The sequence below is a fragment of the Triturus cristatus genome, chromosome 2_1 (genome assembly GCF_964204655.1).
Source record: "Triturus cristatus chromosome 2_1, aTriCri1.1, whole genome shotgun sequence".
Classification (NCBI taxonomy): Eukaryota; Metazoa; Chordata; class Amphibia; order Caudata; family Salamandridae; genus Triturus; species Triturus cristatus.
The window spans coordinates 77,640,192-77,658,560 of NC_140581.1; the positions used below are offsets into that span (position 1 = coordinate 77,640,192).

Sequence of the window (18,369 nt, forward strand, 5' to 3'; positions counted from 1 at the left end):
TAGAATATAAAGTCCAAGATGCTGACTTTTTACCCGTAGTGTGAGGGTTCCCTGGGAATCGATCATATTGGTATAAAATAACATTGAGGTTGAGCAGAAGAACTGCATATAACACCTCCCCACACCTCTTTCTTAGGTCTGGCTAAGAACGTCCCGGTGAGTGTATGAACTCTTGTCGAAATTATGTTGCTACTTTGCGAAAAGGTGAGTGTCTGGCTAAAGAGACACGAGAAACTGCAAATAGCCTTTTTCCTTGAGTTGCCAGCTGACCAGTGATAACTGGACCTGTAATGGACCTTGCTTGTGTGCTCTGCTGCAGTGAGTTCTGGTTCCTAAGTGCTGTTGCTAAGGTCATGGGCGCTTCAGAAGAGACCATGATAAAATGCTGCGGAAAGTGTGAAAAGATGGTACTTAGAAAATGTTTAGACTTGGAAAACTTCCTGAGCTTCTGCATGACTTTGATGCAAAGGTGTATGCCGTAGTTTGGCACCGGCACTTATTTCATACTACGGGCACATGTTTATGACAGTCCACCACATGCTATCTTACAAAAAAGCACATGTGCAAAGTGTTTAAAACTTCACCATACACTGAAAAAATATTGCCAGGTTGTTCCTGCCATTATTACAGCCTTGGGTGTCCATTGTTTGTAGGAATGTAATGGTAAGTAGGAGACATTGGTACTGGTATGTGGTAGCCAGGTATGGCCCATGCAGGTAAGAGCAATGGTGAGGGGGGCAGCATTGGGGGGAGTAGACAGAGGATGACGAGGGAAACTCAAATTAAAAAAAGAAAAACACTTACCTTGTGCTTGCCGCATCACCAACTTGGTGTTGCGGCGAGCATAAATTGTGTTTTTCATTTTTTTAATTTAAGTTTCCCTCGTCATTGTCTGTTGACACCCCCCACACCACCCTCCCGCCCCAACCGATCATACCGGCATGGGCCACACCTGGTGATAGCTCTGGCAAAGACCTTAGGTGGTGCAAGATGCAGTATTCTGTCGAAAAATATATTGGGCCCTTGCACTTAATATTTTACTAATTAAGCACAGGACTAAGGGGCATAATTATGAGCCCATTGCGCAGCAGTAGCGTCACTTTTTGTGACGCTCCAACTAGGCCAACCACAAAATCATATTTATGAGGCCTCTAAAGCCACTTTGCATTACTATGAATGGCCTCATGGATATGGAGTAAGGCAAAGCAGAGCAAATCACTGCGTAGCTAACTCTGCGCTAGGGAGGTGTACAATGGGCATTGTGGTGGGTGTTCCCATGCAACACCCACGGATTATGACGCTTTCCCAGAATTACAAGATCATGCACAACGGGGGATGCGCTAAAACCTTACACCTCCCCAGGGGAGGCGCAATGAGGAAAAATAACTTTATTTCTCCTGGTTTATTCCTCTTTCCAAGAGTGATGCATTCCGCAGCACACAAAGAAAGAGGAAAAGGTCTCTCTGGATTGTTTTTGTGCCGCAAGGTGCCCTGACCTGCACAAAAACAATACTGCTGACAACACAGGCACCCTTTCACTGTTGTGCAAGGGTGCCTGTGTTGGCGCTAGGCTGTCGAAACGGTGCCATTGCAGGGGGAAAGGACAGGAATGCACCAGATTAGATAAATACAGTGCATTTGATGTAGGGCAACACAGATGAGTGAGTTGCTGTGCTGCCCTACTCCAAATCCCCATAAATCTGTCCCTAAAGTTCTGATTTTGAGCTGGCTTTGTTGGATACAGCTTCCAGTTTTACAGGATTACCTGGCTGGAAGAATCTGAATTCCAAAAAAGAGTGGTAGACAGAGCAAAATGTTAAAAGTAACTGCCTGATGACAGGGTTTCAGTGGCTGTGAAATGGAGTGTTCACGCTTGGAGGTTTTCCTGCTAAAACCAAAGGCTTCAGTGGGATCTCATTCAAAGGCTAGTCATCTATGAGAGGAAGAGCCAGACCCGGCCTTGCTGCAACCGTTCATAGTCATCCATGAGAGGACCAGAGCCAGACCCGCCCTTGCTGCAACCGTTCATAGTCATCTATGAGAGGACCAGAGCCAGACCCGGCCTATGAGTGGTGTGGCTCACTGGTTAGAGGCAGCAGACCCGGAAGCAGAGGACGGCCCGGGACCAGGGTTCAATTCCCGACGCGGCAGGGTCGTGGACCAGGGCCAGCGGACTCGATAATTCTCGCCTTGGTGCCTACTCTAACCAGGGATCACACTCGGCAACTCTGGGCATTAGCTTGCCTCATCTCCACAACGGCCCCCCACATTCGCCGGGGATGCCTGGTTTCACCTTGGAGATACCCAGGAGGGACCATCTCACAGGGATAGCCAGGACGGGTTCCCCAGCGGTCTACAGCGCCACGACGCCTCAGGGCAGCAGTGCGCTTTACAAGACACATACATTTACATCTATGAGAGGACCACAGCCAGACCCGACCTTGCTGCAACCGTTCATAGTCATCTATGAGAGGACCAGAGCCAGACCCGCCCTTGCTGCAACCGTTCATAGTCATCTATGAGAGGACCAGAGCCAGACCCGTCCTTGCTACTACCGTTCATAATCATCTATGAGAGGACCAGAGCCAGGCCCGTCCTTGCTGCAACCGTTCATAGACATCTATGAGAGGACCAGAGCCAGACCCGGCCTTGCTGCAACCGTTCATAGTCATCTATGAGAGGACCAGAGCCAGACCCGGCCTTGCTGCAACCGTTCATAGTCATCTATGAGAGGACCAGAGCCAGATCCGGCCTGGCTGCAACCGTTCATAGTAATCTATGAGAGGACCAGAGCCAGACCCGGCCTTGCTGCAACCGTTCATAGTCATCTATGAGAGGACCAGAGCCAGACCCGGCCTTGCTGCAACCGTTCATAGTCATCTATGAGAGGACCAGAGCCAGACCCGGCCTTGCTGCAACCGTTCATAGTCATCTAAGAGAGGACCAGAGCCAGACCCGGCCTTGCTGCAACCGTTCATAGTCATCTATGAGAGGACCAGAGCCAGACCCGGCCTTGCTGCAACCGTTCATAGTCATCTATGAGAGGACCAGAGCCAGACCCGCCCTTGCTGCAACCGTTCATAGTCATCTATGAGAGGACCAGAGCCAGACCCGCTCTTGCTGCAACCGTTCATAGTCATCTAAGAGAGGACCTGAGACAGACCCGGCCTTGCTGCAACCGTCCATAGTCATCTATGAGAGGACCAGAGCCAGACCCGGCCTTGCTGCAACCGTTCATAGTCATCTATGAGAGGACCAGAGCCAGACCCGCCCTTGCTGCAACCGTTCATAGTCATCTATGAGAGGACCAGAGCCAGACCCGGCCTTGCTGCAACCGTTCACAGTAATCTATGAGAGGACCAGAGCCAGACCCGGCCTTGCTGCAACCGTTCATAGTCATCTATGAGAGGACCAGAGCCAGACCCGGCCTTGCTGCAACCGTTCATAGTCATCTATGAAAGGACCGGAGCCAGACCCGCCCTTGCTGCAACCGTTCATAGTCATCTAAGAGAGGACCAGAGCCAGACCCGGCCTTGCTGCAACCGTTCATAGTCATCTATGAGAGGACCAGAGCCAGACCCGGCCTTTCTGCAACCGTTCATAGTCATCTATGAGAGGACCAGAGCCAGACCCGCCCTTGCTGCAACCGTTCATAGTCATCTATGAGAGGACCAGAGCCAGACCCGCTCTTGCTGCAACTGTTCATAGTCATCTAAGAGAGGACCTGAGACAGACCCGGCCTTGCTGAAATCGTTCATAGTCATCTATGAGAGGACCAGAGCCAGACCCGGCCTTGCTGCAACCGTTCATAGTCATCTAAGAGAGGACCAGAGCCAGACCCGGCCTTGCTGCAACCGTTCATAGTCATCTATGAGAGGACCAGAGCCAGACCCGGCCTTGCTGCAACCGTTCATATTCATCTATGAGAGGACCAGAGCCAGACCCGGCCTTGCTGTAACCGTTCATAGTCATCTATGAGAGGACCAGAGCCAGACCCGCCCTTGCTGCAACCGTTCATAGTCATCTATGAGAGGACCAGAGCCAGACCCGGCCTTGCTGCAACCGTTCATAGTCATCTATGAGAGGACCAGAGCCAGACCCACCCTTGCTGCAACCGTTCATAGTCATCTATGAGAGGACCAGAGCCTGATCCGGCCTTGCTGCAACCTTTCATAGTCATCTATGAGAGGACCAGAGACAAACCCGCCCTTGCTGCAACCGTTCATAGTCATCTAAGAGAGGACCGGAGCCAGACCCGGCCTTGCTGCAACCGTTCATAGTCATCTATGAGAGGACCAGAGCCAGACCCGCCCTTGCTACAACCGTTCATAGTCATCTATGAGAGGACCAGAGCCAGATACGGCCTTGCTGCAACCGTTCATAGTCATCTAAGAGAGGACCAGAGCCAGATACGGCCTTGCTGCAACCGTTCATAGTCATCTATGAGAGGACCAGAGCCAGATCCGGCCTTGCTGCAACCGTTCATAGTCATCTATGAGAGGACCAGAGCCAGACCCGGCCTTGCTGCAACCGTTCATAGTCATCTAAGAGAGGACCAGAGCCAGACCCGCCCTTGCTGCAACCGTTCATAGTCATCTATGAGAGGACCAGAGCCAGACCCGGCCTTGCTGCAACCGTTCATAGTCATCTAAGAGAGGACCAGAGCCAGACCCGCCCTTGCTGCAACCGTTCATAGTAATGTATGATAGGACCAGAGCCAGACCCGGCCTTGCTGCAACCGTTCATAGTCATCTATGAAAGGACCGGAGCCAGACCCGCCCTTGCTGCAACCGTTCATAGTCATCTAAGAGAGGACCAGAGCCAGACCCGGCCTTGCTGCAACCGTTCATAGTCATCTATGAGAGGACCAGAGCCAGACCCGGCCTTTCTGCAACCGTTCATAGTCATCTATGAGAGGACCAGAGCCAGACCCGCCCTTGCTGCAACCGTTCATAGTCATCTATGAGAGGACCAGAGCCAGACCCGCTCTTGCTGCAACTGTTCATAGTCATCTAAGAGAGGACCTGAGACAGACCCGGCCTTGCTGAAATCGTTCATAGTCATCTATGAGAGGACCAGAGCCAGACCCGGCCTTGCTGCAACCGTTCATAGTCATCTAAGAGAGGACCAGAGCCAGACCCGGCCTTGCTGCAACCGTTCATAGTCATCTATGAGAGGACTAGAGCCAGACCCGGCCTTGCTGCAACCGTTCATATTCATCTATGAGAAGACCAGAGCCAGACCCGCCCTTGCTGTAACCGTTCATAGTCATCTATGAGAGGACCAGAGCCAGACCCGCCCTTGCTGCAACCGTTCATAGTCATCTATGAGAGGACCAGAGCCAGACCCGGCCTTGCTGCAACCGTTCATAGTCATCTATGAGAGGACCAGAGCCAGACCCACCCTTGCTGCAACCGTTCATAGTCATCTATGAGAGGACCAGAGCCAGATCCGGCCTTGCTGCAACCTTTCATAGTCATCTATGAGAGGACCAGAGCCAAACCCGCCCTTGCTGCAACCGTTCATAGTCATCTAAGAGAGGACCGGAGCCAGACCCGGCCTTGCTGCAACCGTTCATAGTCATCTATGAGAGGACCAGAGCCAGACCCGCCCTTGCTACAACCGTTCATAGTCATCTATGAGAGGACCAGAGCCAGATACGGCCTTGCTGCAACCGTTCATAGTCATCTATGAGAGGACCAGAGCCAGATACGGCCTTGCTGCAACCGTTCATAGTCATCTATGAGAGGACCAGAGCCAGACCCGGCCTTGCTGCAACCGTTCATAGTCATCTAAGAGAGGACCAGAGCCAGACCCGCCCTTGCTGCAACCGTTCATAGTCATCTATGAGAGGACCAGAGCCAGACCCGGCCTGGCTGCAACCGTTCATAGTCATCTAAGAGAGGACCAGAGCCAGACCCGCCCTTGCTGCAACCGTTCATAGTAATCTATGAGAGGACCAGAGCCAGACCCGGCCTTGCTGCAACCGTTCATAGTCATCTATGAGAGGACCAGACCCAGACCCGGCCTTGCTGCAACCGTTCATAGTCATCTATGAGAGGACCAGAGCCAGACCCGGCCTTGCTGCAACCGTTCATGGTTATGTTATGTTATGTTACTGTTTGTTTTGTAGAGCGCTCAGCTGCTCCAAAGAGCGTCCCGGCGCTTAAGATCATCACACCAAATACCAGCAGCAAACAAACAGCCATAACAGAAAACATAACCAGAATTAACCATAACAGCATTACAAAGCAAACAGATAGGTTTTAAATCCTTTCCTAAAAACCGAGAGATTGGTGCACACCCGCAACGTCAAGGGCAATGTGTTCCAGAGGCGGGGTGCAAGGTAACTAAAGGAGCGACCTCCACAGCGAGCACGCTTCACTGTTGGAACGATAGCCTTGGCCTGGGCAGCAGATCTTAGAGGTCTAGATGGAAGATAGAAATTGACCCTTCTCTGCAGATATTCAGCGCCGAAATTGTGAAGCGCCCTAAAAGCTGTAGTTAGGGTCTTGAAGAAGATACGCTTACGAATCGGCAACCAATGCAGAGAGACAAGGAGATTGCTGGCCCTAGATCTTCTAGTTAAACCAAAGATTGCCCTGGCTGCAGAATTTTGAACTATCTGCAGACGAGTCAGCAGATACTCAGGAAGACCTAAGTAAAGGATGTTGGCGTAGTCTAGGCGCGAGCCAATTAATGCTTGCACCGTAATTTTCTTATGCGCCAATGATAAATAGGGCAGAAACTTGCGCAACATCCTTAAGATGGCAAAGCACTTCCCAGTCAAGCCAGCAACCTGGGTGTTAAAGGAAAGAGTGTTATCGACCATCATACCCAGGTTCTTCGCTGTGACCGAATCGCTGGCAGGGGGAGACATGGCCGAAGGCCACCATAACTTCCAACGTGGGTCTGCAGGACAGCCAAAGAACAATATCTCGGATTTGTCGGAGTTGCATTTGAGGCCATTTTTCCCAAACCAGTCAAACACAAACTCCAAACACTTCCGAATGGCTGCTCCATCGAAGTCACAGCCCCTGTCACAAGTGAACAGGAGCTGTGTGTCATCCACATAGGGTATGATCTGGGCCCCTAGCTCCTCCACCCGTGCCGCAAGAGGTGTAAGGAAGATATTAAAGAGGGAAGGACTCAGTATGGAGCCCTGCGGGACCCCTACCTTAAGCTGCGGCATCCGGGTGGAGAAAGGGGGAGCCCAGATCGTTTGTGTCCGATCGGCCATCTACGAGAGGACTAGAGCCAGACCCGGCCTTGCTGCAACCGTTCATAGTCATCTATGAGAGGACCAGAGCCAGACCCGTCCTTGCTGCAACCGTTCATAGTCATCTATGAGAGGACCGGAGCCAGACCCGACCTTGCTGCAACCGTTCATAGTCATCTAAGAGAGGACCAGAGCCAGACCCGGCCTTGCTGCAACCGTTCATAGTCATCTATGAGAGGACCAGAGCCAGACCCGCCCTTGCTGCAACCGTTCATAGACATCTATGAGAGGACCAGAGCCAGACCCGGCCTTGCTGCAACCGTTCATAGTCATCTATGAGAGGACCAGAGCCAGACCCGCCCTTGCTGCAACCGTTCATAGTCATCTATGAGAGGACCAGAGCCAGACCCGCCCTTGCTGCAACCGTTCATAGTAATCTATGAGAGGACCAGAGCCAGACCCGGCCTTGCTGCAACCGTTCATAGTCATCTATGAGAGGACCAGAGCCAGACCCGGCCTTGCTGCAACCGTTCATAGTCATCTATGAGAGGACCGGAGCCAGACCCGGCCTTGCTGCAACCGTTCATAGTCATCTATGAGAGGACCAGAGCCAGACCCGGCCTTGCTGCAACCGTTCATAGTCATCTATGAGAGGACCGGAGCCAGACCCGGCCTTGCTGCAACCGTTCATAGTCATCTATGAGAGGACCGGAGCCAGACCCGCCCTTGCTGCAACCGTTCATAGTCATCTATGAGAGGACCGGAGCCAGACCCGGCCTTGCTGCAACCGTTCATAGTCATCTATGAGAGGACCAGAGCCAGACCCGCCCTTGCTGCAACCGTTCATAGTCATCTATGAGAGGACCAGAGCCAGACCCGGCCTTGCTGCAACCGTTCATAGTCATCTATGAGAGGACCGGAGCCAGACACGGCCTTGCTGCAACCGTTCATAGTCATCTATGAGAGGACCAGAGCCAGACCCGCCCTTGCTACAACCGTTCATAGTCATCTATGAGAGGACCAGAGCCAGATACGGCCTTGCTGCAACCGTTCATAGTCATCTATGAGAGGACCAGAGCCAGATCCGGCCTTGCTGCAACCATTCATAGTCATCTACGAGAGGACCAGAGCCAGACCCGCCCTTGCTGCAACCGTGTCTTTATCAACTGACTTTAGATAGACTCTTTACTTTTTACTGCCACTCCCATGCAACTTTTTGCCCTAAAATGTTGGAAAATTATTTTTCTGGCTCTGCTTATTCGGTTTTAATAATTTTTGTGCAGTTTCTTTAATTAAGATTCCCTCCATTGTTAACATTTGGCTGTGGGATTTTTCTTGTGTTGTGTTTAGACCTTTGAATTGTTTTGGTGCTGCTAAATATTTGTCTGCCACAGCTAGATAGCAGGGTAGAGCTCAGGTTCATTCATGGAACTTGTGTGCTGGACAAGACTTAATACTTTATACTTGAGAAGCACTCACAACCTCCCCAACTAATCAACCATTTTCTTATCATTTAGCGTATGTGTTATTCTCTGACTTAGTTATATTTTTGTTATTTGGAAATCTTCAGAAGCCTATGTCTATGGAACTGTTATTCAACATATTATAATTCTGCTTTTTCAAAGTTTATTAGCTTTGATACACGTGATATATTATTATTATTATATTTATTGTTAATATTATTATTATTGTTATAATGATTATTATTATAGTCTTATTATGCCCTACTGCTCCTTCCTCCCTCTACCTCTCCCCTTTTGATTTTTATTCAATGATTGTTTAGTTCTTTACTTTCTCACGTTAAGTTCAGGCTAGTTATATTCTTACCAAAGTAAAGAACTTTTGGTTCAGTTTTGCATGCATCAAACATTTTAGATATTTTCTAATATTTTTAATAGTCCTGAAGATGAGATGCCTTTTGTAACCTTTTTGACACATGCACGAGCCACATGTTAGGCTCAATAAAGCTTTGAAACTATATACTAAATAAAAAAAAAAACATGAACCAGTGATGTCACTTACCCTGTCAGGTGGCTGCATGGTCCCATTGGTGGGTGAGGAGCTTCTATCAAAGGCTGAAAAACAAGAAGGTATTTCAATTCAGTGGCAGAGAATCTGAGACTTGATAAACACAGTTGCCAAATGACGACTGGACTAGGACAGGGAGCGGTGCAACCGGGCACCCCGCTCTGATGCAGGCACTGCAGCAGAAAAAGGACACTGGCTGCAAAAAAACAAAACACGGGCGTCTCCCAACTGAACAGTGATATCTAATTCCAAAATGTTATCAGGACTTCAGAGCAAACATTCCACCAATGGCCAAGAGCTCTTTCTCTCCCTCAGGCCACAGAGCAGCACACAGGGGCCAGCATGCTAAAGCTGACCAACCACTGAAGAATGGCACTTTCCTCTTGCCATAGGCACAGAAAGGTGAAACTCTGTGAACTGGCAGAAGAGGATATATGCAAGATATATCTAGCAGATAGATGCTCGCATGACTCACATGCATGTTCTTTGATAGGAGCGCCTCTGGCAGAGCACAGCTGTTTGACAGATCTCTGGAGGGTGTCTAACCCAAGGAGGTGCATCATTCAAATTAAAACTATTGCTACTCTATTGAGGGAGCTAGGGATGCTGGATGGACATTATTTACATTGAGCACTGCAAATGTTGCAATATTAAACATGGAAGCTACAGAAATGATGAACAGAGATGTACAACCAGAAGTAACCGAGAGCCAAATTAGAGACATCTGTAAAGGTTTAAGAAATAGTGTAACAAAAGGTGTAAAGTATTAAAGAATATTGGGGCATATTATCAAGGACCGTGTTAAAAATTATCGCCGGTTCAACGGCAGAAAACTGCCGCTAAAGCGGCGATAATGGGCTTGATAATATGCCGCAGAGAATTCCCATAGAAGCCCAGGTTGACACCAGAACATGGCCTTCTATGGGAATTCTCTGCCGCATATTATCAAGCCCATTATCGCCGCTTTAGCTGCAGTTTTCTGCCGTTGAACCGGCGATAATTTTTAACACGGTCCTTGATAAAATGCCCCATTTTTCTTTTAGTTCTTGTATATTTGTGTAGTCTTAAAAATCATGGTTATTATGCACAAAGTCAAAACTTTTAAAAGTGACAGGTGAATGGAGATGATAATTCGTGTTTATCTTTTCAGTTGGCCTATAAATGTCTATGTGCCAAATTAGAAAAATGTGCTAAAATATATTATTAAAGGTGTATAGAAGAGGAGGGATGTAATATGAACATATTCAACATTCAGTATAACTTTAGCCAATACTGTTGCTCAAGCATAGCACACAGGCTGTTCATGGTATCGTGAATGAATGATTGAATAAATGACTGAATGAATTAATTAAACTATATTTGTAATCAGTGTTTATATGCCAAGGAGTCTAGGAACTGTCTCCCCTTTAGCCCAGAGAGAACAAACATATCTGAAGGTCACGGTTTTAACTGAAACAACCAGATGTTAACGCTTTTTCTGCAGGGATGATGGATTATAATATTTTCAATGTCCAAAGAAAGGGTGTTCCAAAGCTCAGCTGTTGGAGGGAAAGAGGTGTGCCTCTTTGGTTAGTCTGGTGTCAGTGATTGATAGATTATACGGGTTTGCAGATCTTAGGTGGCACGTGGGAAAACACCACACAGTGTATCCAGGTCTTTCCCTTGAGAAGGGCTTTATGGACAATGCATGGGACCTTCAGCATAGATGTCTTGTGTATAAGCAGCCAGTGCAGGATCCTCAGAATGAATGAAATAGAAGAGTACTGGCTTCTTTGCAGATGCCCCCTTACTTTTTGCCTCATTTCAGACTGCAGATTCTCGTTTTTGACTCTGATAGTGCACTGGGACCACTAACCAGGCCCCAGTGCTTGTGCGATTATCCCTAAAAGTGATGCTAAATTGGTACACCCAATTGACAAGGTATTTTGCCCCCTTATAAGTCCCTAGTAGATGGTGCCAAGGGTACCCAGGGCAAGGGTGGTAAAGGTGTCACCAGGGCTGCAGCACTGTATTGTGCCACCCTGTGTGACCCAGGTAAAGGTACGTCTGCTGAGCTGCCATTGATGCCCTGAACAAAAAGCCTGTCTGCTCGAGAGGGACTCTACACACACACAAGGCACTGCAGAGATACACAACTACCTTAATGTAAGTAAGTCACTCCTAACGTTGTCCTCCTAAGCCCAGGAGGTAGAGTGCAATATATGAAAGTTGTGATTATATATGTTCCTACATATATTTTCCTACAATAACCCTGTAAAGCAATGTTTTACTGTAAGTGACCAGTGGTCCATAGAGTAACATAGTCTGGCTACCAAGGAAACTCAAGATAGCCACCTCTATTATGGAACGACCGAATGTGTCATGTTTGGTGTCAAACACCATGCTTTTTCACACCAACACGATTCTCGTGTTGAGGGTGAGCTGCCATGCACATAGGTGCCACCCTAGGATGCCTTGCCCCAGTACCTTGGTGGGCTCCCCCAAGCCATTTGCCCCCAAGACAAGAGTCTGCCCTCCCGGGGGGATGTTCTAGCACTTCCTCAGGATGGAGACAAAAGCCTTGGCAGGAAGGAGGTCACATCTCCTCCCTCCTGGAAGGCTAGTGTTTACAGATTTTAAGGCAGTGAGTCTCAAAGGCTTTGCCGCTCTTGATACGCAAGAGACATGTCCGCCACTCGAGGACAAAGTCCTTCCCACCCTGTCCAGTGTGAAACGCTGGAAAATCAGTTACGCAGGAGGAGGTCTATACAGCCAAGGAAGGGTTCCGCCATGTTGGCAGACCCTGAAATGGAGGACTCTGGGTAGAAAGGTCATGTACACCACCGGATGTTGTCACCTCAGGGGTGGGTTAGCAGCAGGGACCAGTAGCACCTTGCCCACTGACCCTCACGTCCTTAACGCCCTCTAAACTAGGATTTAAGGTGCTCCCCTGGCACCAGAGCCTCAGGTCTGCATTTGAATTTGAGAAGAAACACATAGAAGATGCCGTCAACGAAGACAGGACTTTGGACTCTGCCGCAGCGCACAGAGACTATATACTGAATCCGAGTGTTGATGTGTGTCCGTGGTGAAAACTCATTGCCCCCAGCTGGAGGGACTCCAGTGGACGCCAGACACCAAAGCAGACTCCCTTAGATTGGTGGGACCAGTCCCCTGCAAGCTGCAGGAAGATTAGCGTGCTGCGAGACAAGAATTGCAACCTGCTGGGTCTGTCTAGAGTGATCCCAAAGAGAAGTAGTATCCTGCAAGTCTGGAGTAGTAGCCAAGCTTTCACCCAGTTTCATGATGCCACTCCACACCTGTCGTCCTCCAGACACCAAAGTAACCACAGACTATATTTGCCACAGCCAAGGCTTGGTGATAGCCAGTCAGGTGATTGATCTCTTGAACAACATCTCCAGACCTACAGCACCTCATAGCAACAGTGATTGACGTTGGTAACAACCCCACTGGTTTGTTCCTGCATCCTGAATTTGGTGTTGTCGAGTGTGCAGCAAAGCATCTTTGGCGCAACCTGCCCAGGTGAGCTGCCAGCTACCTTTGTACCCGGAGCCGTCGAGCAAGGTAGAAGAAATCCAGCCATTGAACCCAGATCCTAGGACCCCAAAGGCCTCTACTCCCCATGAGTAGAGTAGAACTCCATCTGCAAGTGTGGTTTTGTCAAGTTCTGTAAGTTTGACAGCTCCCACTGATCCCGCCCTGTACCAAAAACAGACAATTCACCTCTGCACCCGGACTCCCTGTGCATGGTAACAACTGTAGGAACTTGGTCTATGGACCAACATGACTGTATCCACAAGAAAGTTCGTTTGAACTCCCCCTGCAAATGAGTGTAACCTGTGTTTTTCCACATTGACTTCAATGGGACCAGTTAAACTCTTTTAACTCCGGCTGCATGTAGGATACAAAGTTCATTTTGGTGGCTATATTTATATAAAAATACACTCTATTTTTATAAATTGGTGTCAGATTTCTTTTGAGTCGTGCACTTACTTATTTGTCAAAGTTAGTTCTGTGAAATTCTCAACACAAAACATGTTCCTCTCGAGTATGCCTAACTGTTCAAGCTACACTATCAAGACCGAGCTTAGTGCGAACCTGATGTCAACTTTTGTATATTGTGGTAGTATTACACGATAAGATCCCCCAGACAGGTCATATAATACTTCTACTTTGCAACAAGGCCACATCATTTAGTACAACCACTAGCCCTCAGCCATGAGATTGGTAGCAGCAAGGTTCTTCAAAGAGTCGCAGTATTGTAAACGAAAGGACATTAAGGCCTGCATGACCACTTCACAAGACGAAGCAGGAATGAGCAGAAAGATTTACCTAAGTGTACACAAAATAACGAGGTATGCAGATACAACTTGGTTACTCCTAGCGGCAAATGAAAGTTGGTTATGAAATGTAACTTCCAGATATCTGGTGGAGCTGACTGGTAGGTGAAGGATGCCCTCTAGGATGCTAACCAGACAGTGCCTGTCCTGTCTCCATTCAGCTAATTGCAGTTGGAGGTCCAGCGGGTCACCTTACGCACATAGTGACATATTTACAAGCCCCTTGCACCGCTGTTGCGTCACCATTTGTGATGCATTGGTAGACCAAACCACCAAATCATATTTATAAGGCCACGCAAAGTCACTTTGTGTAGCTTTCAATGGCCTCATAGATATGGAGTAAGACAAAGCAGCACAGATTCCTGCATTGCCTTACTCTGTGCTAGGGAGGCATTCTATGCACCCATGCATTTTGACGCACCCATAGAAAGAGGAAAAAGCCTCCCAGGATTGTTTTTGTGCTGGAAGGGGCCCCTTCCATTACAGGGATTCTGCACAAACACAGAACTATGCGCAGGATTATGGGACCTCGGTGTATATGGGCTAAGCCTACCCACCACCTTAGTGCCCACGAGCCCAGGACCGACTAGCTATAGTGTCTCACTTGCTCTCCTACTCACTCACAGAGAAGCAAATTATTAGACACCCCAGAACACAACACTCCCAGCTCTCTCAGGAATTGTGGTAACAAGACACCCCCTTTTGCTCTCACTCTTCTACTCGCCCACAATAAGATCTGACAGAGACACAAAACAGTTTAAAATATTTCTTTTAACTAACCTGCCCTAGCACGCAGCATACGTTCCACGGCAAGCAGGAAAATGCATAGTAGAAATATAGTCAGCATAGCAGCTAGCCCATAAATCATGAAGGGAGTTGTCATCATAAAAAGACAGTGGAGCCTATCCTCCTTCCCCTTGCTAAGAAGCAGTATTAATATATATTAGAAGATCTCTGGGCATTGTCAGCAGACCCCATACCTTAACCTATTGATGGTGAATCTACATCACAGGTGCTGTGTCATTCTTCTCCCTGGAGAGGTCTCTCTCCATGTGTGTCTCACCTAATTTGTGTACCCCACTAAAAACTATAGTACGCTGCCCAAACAACAACTGCATTGGTATGTTTAGTCAAAGGGCTAAGAACAAAATAACAAGGGCCATTGTTGTTCGACGTTGCACATAATGTTCAGTCAAAACCCCAGGAACATGCAGAGTGTTAAAACAGAGATGAGTTCTCATGTGAAAGCAGTCATTGAAATATTGCCAAAATAAAGACGTGTAGCAACATGCGCAAAAGCAGCAGGCAAGCTACAACATGCTCATGCTAAGTTAGTGAAAAACGACAAAGTCACCACGGGCCAAATGACACTTCCTGCACAATATCAATCCTGCATGCAACGCAGACACCCTTACACCATGATGCAAGGGTGCCTGCATTGGTGATAGGCTGCCAAAACTGCACCAACTCAGGGGAAAAAGACAGGAATGTGCTGTATGCCGTAGATATGGTGCATTCCATATGACCCTGGGCAGCACAGAAAGGTGGCTTGCTGCGCAGCAATGAGCCAAATCCTCCTAAATATGCCACATAATGTCTGCAGTTCACGTTAATGCTGCCAAGATCCGTGATGATAGTGATGGTTCTCTGAGTGCCTGATGGTAAAGCCAAAGGATCTCACTCGTGCTGTGGAAGGCAATAAATGGAGTGGAAGTCGGGTCATTTAACGGCATGTTTGGCTAGGACTGAGTGTGTTGACTTTAGAGCCTTACTGCAGATACCTGATCCAGCTAGACAAGAGATGCTAACCACATGTGACAAAGGCTGCGGGAAGGCCAAAGGTAGAAGGGTTACCAGCTCCCCTCTATCAGGGGCCAGTCTGATATCATCAGTAATCGCTTGCGGCTGTTTTAGTGCTATGACCAGTCTGGAACTGGACTGAGAGTATCTAATAGAGTAATTTGTTCTAAAAAAGGGGAATGTTCAAAATTCATAGCCTTTTCTAGGATTTTTATCATAAGTAAAAGAGATAGTGCCTCAAATTAGTAGGGTCACAGGAGGTTTTCTTTTCCATACAGGCTCCAGCAAGAGTTTTTTTAATATTCAATTTTAGAGGTGTAGTAGGCCACATTGATAGATTTAATTTGGAGCTTATAGTTCATGATAGCAAATCAATACCTTGCTTTTGTTTCATCATATAGTTTCCTCCATTTTTGTATTAGCCGTGTACACTGCCATTCGACAGTTCTAAATTCACTGGAGGCCCCTTGCACAGATAAAGGCAATCCTTGGTGCCTAATAGCATGCATGGGGCAATGGAATCCAGAAGGGAAGGAATCCATCCATTAAAATCCATTAACCTGAGATGAGATGTCAATGTCTTCTCTAAAGCACAAGCTTTTCATTTGCTTTGTTCAGATTAATGTGTTGAACAATAGTAAGTTTGAAGGGATCCACTGCATCATCAGGCCGGTTGAAGGAGTGCTCTATCTGCCTCCAAAAGATGATGGTTAACAAAGATGGAGCCAAGGGTGCGACCTGCAAAGAAGAGCAGGAAAGTCAACAAGTGTGAAACCCTCAGCACTCAATGAGTCACTGCAGGGCATTGAGATTTGGGATAAACAACCATTGAGACCACTGAGACGTGGGATAAACAACCGTTGAGACCACTGAGGCATTGGATAAACAACTATTGAGACCTCTGAGACATGGGATAAACAACCATTGAGATCACTGAGACATGGGATAAACAACCATTGAGACCACTTAGACATGGGATAAACAACCATTGAGAGCACTCTCTCTTAATAATAGCTGGATACCTGCATTCAACAGATCCCTTTCTAATGTCTTTTGACTTCGCTTTAGCATCGGCCTCTGTAAATGGTGGAAAGCGCCTTTGATCTAGAAACCCTCTCTCCTCCGCCTACCCATGTTGTGGTCCCCCCTTCAAAGCCTCACCCAGGCAGCCCTGCACGGCCCCTTACATGCCACATCCAACCCATCAGCCGGTCCTTAGACCCCTCTTGTTAGCCCTCTATCAACAAACTCCTCTTTCTCATTCAAAGACCCCCTCATGGTCCTCAGGGCGCTATCTACAGACGTTTACAGCCTCCTGCAAGTACTGACCTTGGGAAGTTTGACATTTATTGCAGGACTTTTCATCCAAAAATGCAAAACAAAGCTACCTTTAATGCAATTAATTTTATATACATGTTTGAGTACTAGAAAAAAGAAAAAAACATATATATTATTACTGTACAAGCCTAAGGCACGTTATTGCATATGTAGTCATTTAAAGGCTGGCGCTTAATACAGTTCGACAGTTTGGGACCGGGAGCCAGTTCTACTGGTTATCTGACATTTTGTTCACCCTTTTAAAAAAAATATGTAATTACATTTTCATTAGAATAACAATAAACATTAACAAAACACAGCGCAGCAGCCAGCAGTAGTAGATTAATCTTTGTACATGGACAGGAGGTGTCAGCACAGGCAGGGACATTTATTGCCCGAACGAATGAGTTGCTGTACAAATAATTCTAAATTCCTGCCTAGGATGAAATATCACTTAATGGGGAGAGACGATTATTAACCCCTTTGCTGCTAGGCCTTCCCCCCCCCCCCCCCCCATCCCCCCTGTGATAAGCCTTTTTTGGGCTATATGGGGTAGTTCACGCTTAGGCCCCTGTAATATTTTGACCACATAACGTATCCACGTCAAATATGCGTCCTTTTTTTCCAACATCATGGGGATTCTAAAGGTACTTCATAGAGGCCGGACATAACATCAGCCAATTGAAATTTTGTGTCTTAGAAATAATCACAAAAATTGAAGGTAAAGACAACCACAAATCATTACTACAGCGAGAAAATTATTGGATACGCACACTGAATTCCATGAAACCCCATGGGATGAATGACCGTATGGAATTTACTTGTTATCTCTGATTGACTTAACTCATAACCATCATCGTAATCTAAAAGACAATGCATTTAATTCTGATATTTGATTTATCTTGATGTCAATTTAATTATGATTTAATTTTTATGCTTGATGTTTTTATGTTGATGTCTCATAACATTCAAATGAAAGCTCATTGAACCGCTTGTACAACCCGCAATTCACCACACACTATAGTCTTTTTTCACTGCTAGTTTCAGCTAGATAGTCATATATCTATTTCTACCCTTTACAAACACGGATATTCAATGCCGGCGTTTATCCTCACGGTTACCCGCCAGGAGCAACACCAGCACGCCTCCACACCGAGCGGGCTTGAGAGTCTTAACCATTCACATCTTTCACATCGTAAGTAAGCGAGGAAGCGTATGCGACCAAGCGAACAACTTTAACTTTTTAGCTCTTTTCTTTCCTCTCTTGGTGTAACGTACAAGTGGGATTAGCAAAACATCACCATGTTCTCATATGAATTGCCTCATAACACCAGATTAATGAGCATGAATGTTTTAATAATAGTTCACAAACACGCCCCCAACTTAAAATACTCCGCACCATCTTGAAGCACGTGTAACAACGATCTCGTAAATAACTACCACACACCAGCGACATAAAAGAACCGATCTGATTGAAAGTTTAGGGGCACAACTCATTCAATTCATCTCACACCGCATGGTCTTTAAAACGCTTAAAACAACAACATAATCACATAACTGCATATTGAGCTTAGCGCATATATTATTAGTTTTCAGATATTCCCCAGACGAAGGCATTGAGCCGAAATGCATTGGGATATACAATAAAGTGATCGATGTAAAATG

General features: G+C 47.2%; 1 protein-coding gene across 2 annotated transcripts in view; it reads right to left on the reverse strand.

Moving 5' to 3' along the window:
* Positions 1-18,369, reverse strand: part of LOC146863776 (uncharacterized) — a 300,646-nt gene that overhangs the window by 60,914 nt on the left and 221,363 nt on the right. For both annotated transcript variants that reach the window (XM_085628004.1, XM_085628009.1), the window contains one exon: positions 9,242-9,294. In XM_085628004.1, the coding sequence (XP_085484130.1) occupies positions 9,242-9,294 (53 nt within the window). The remainder of the gene's footprint in view (positions 1-9,241; positions 9,295-18,369) is intronic.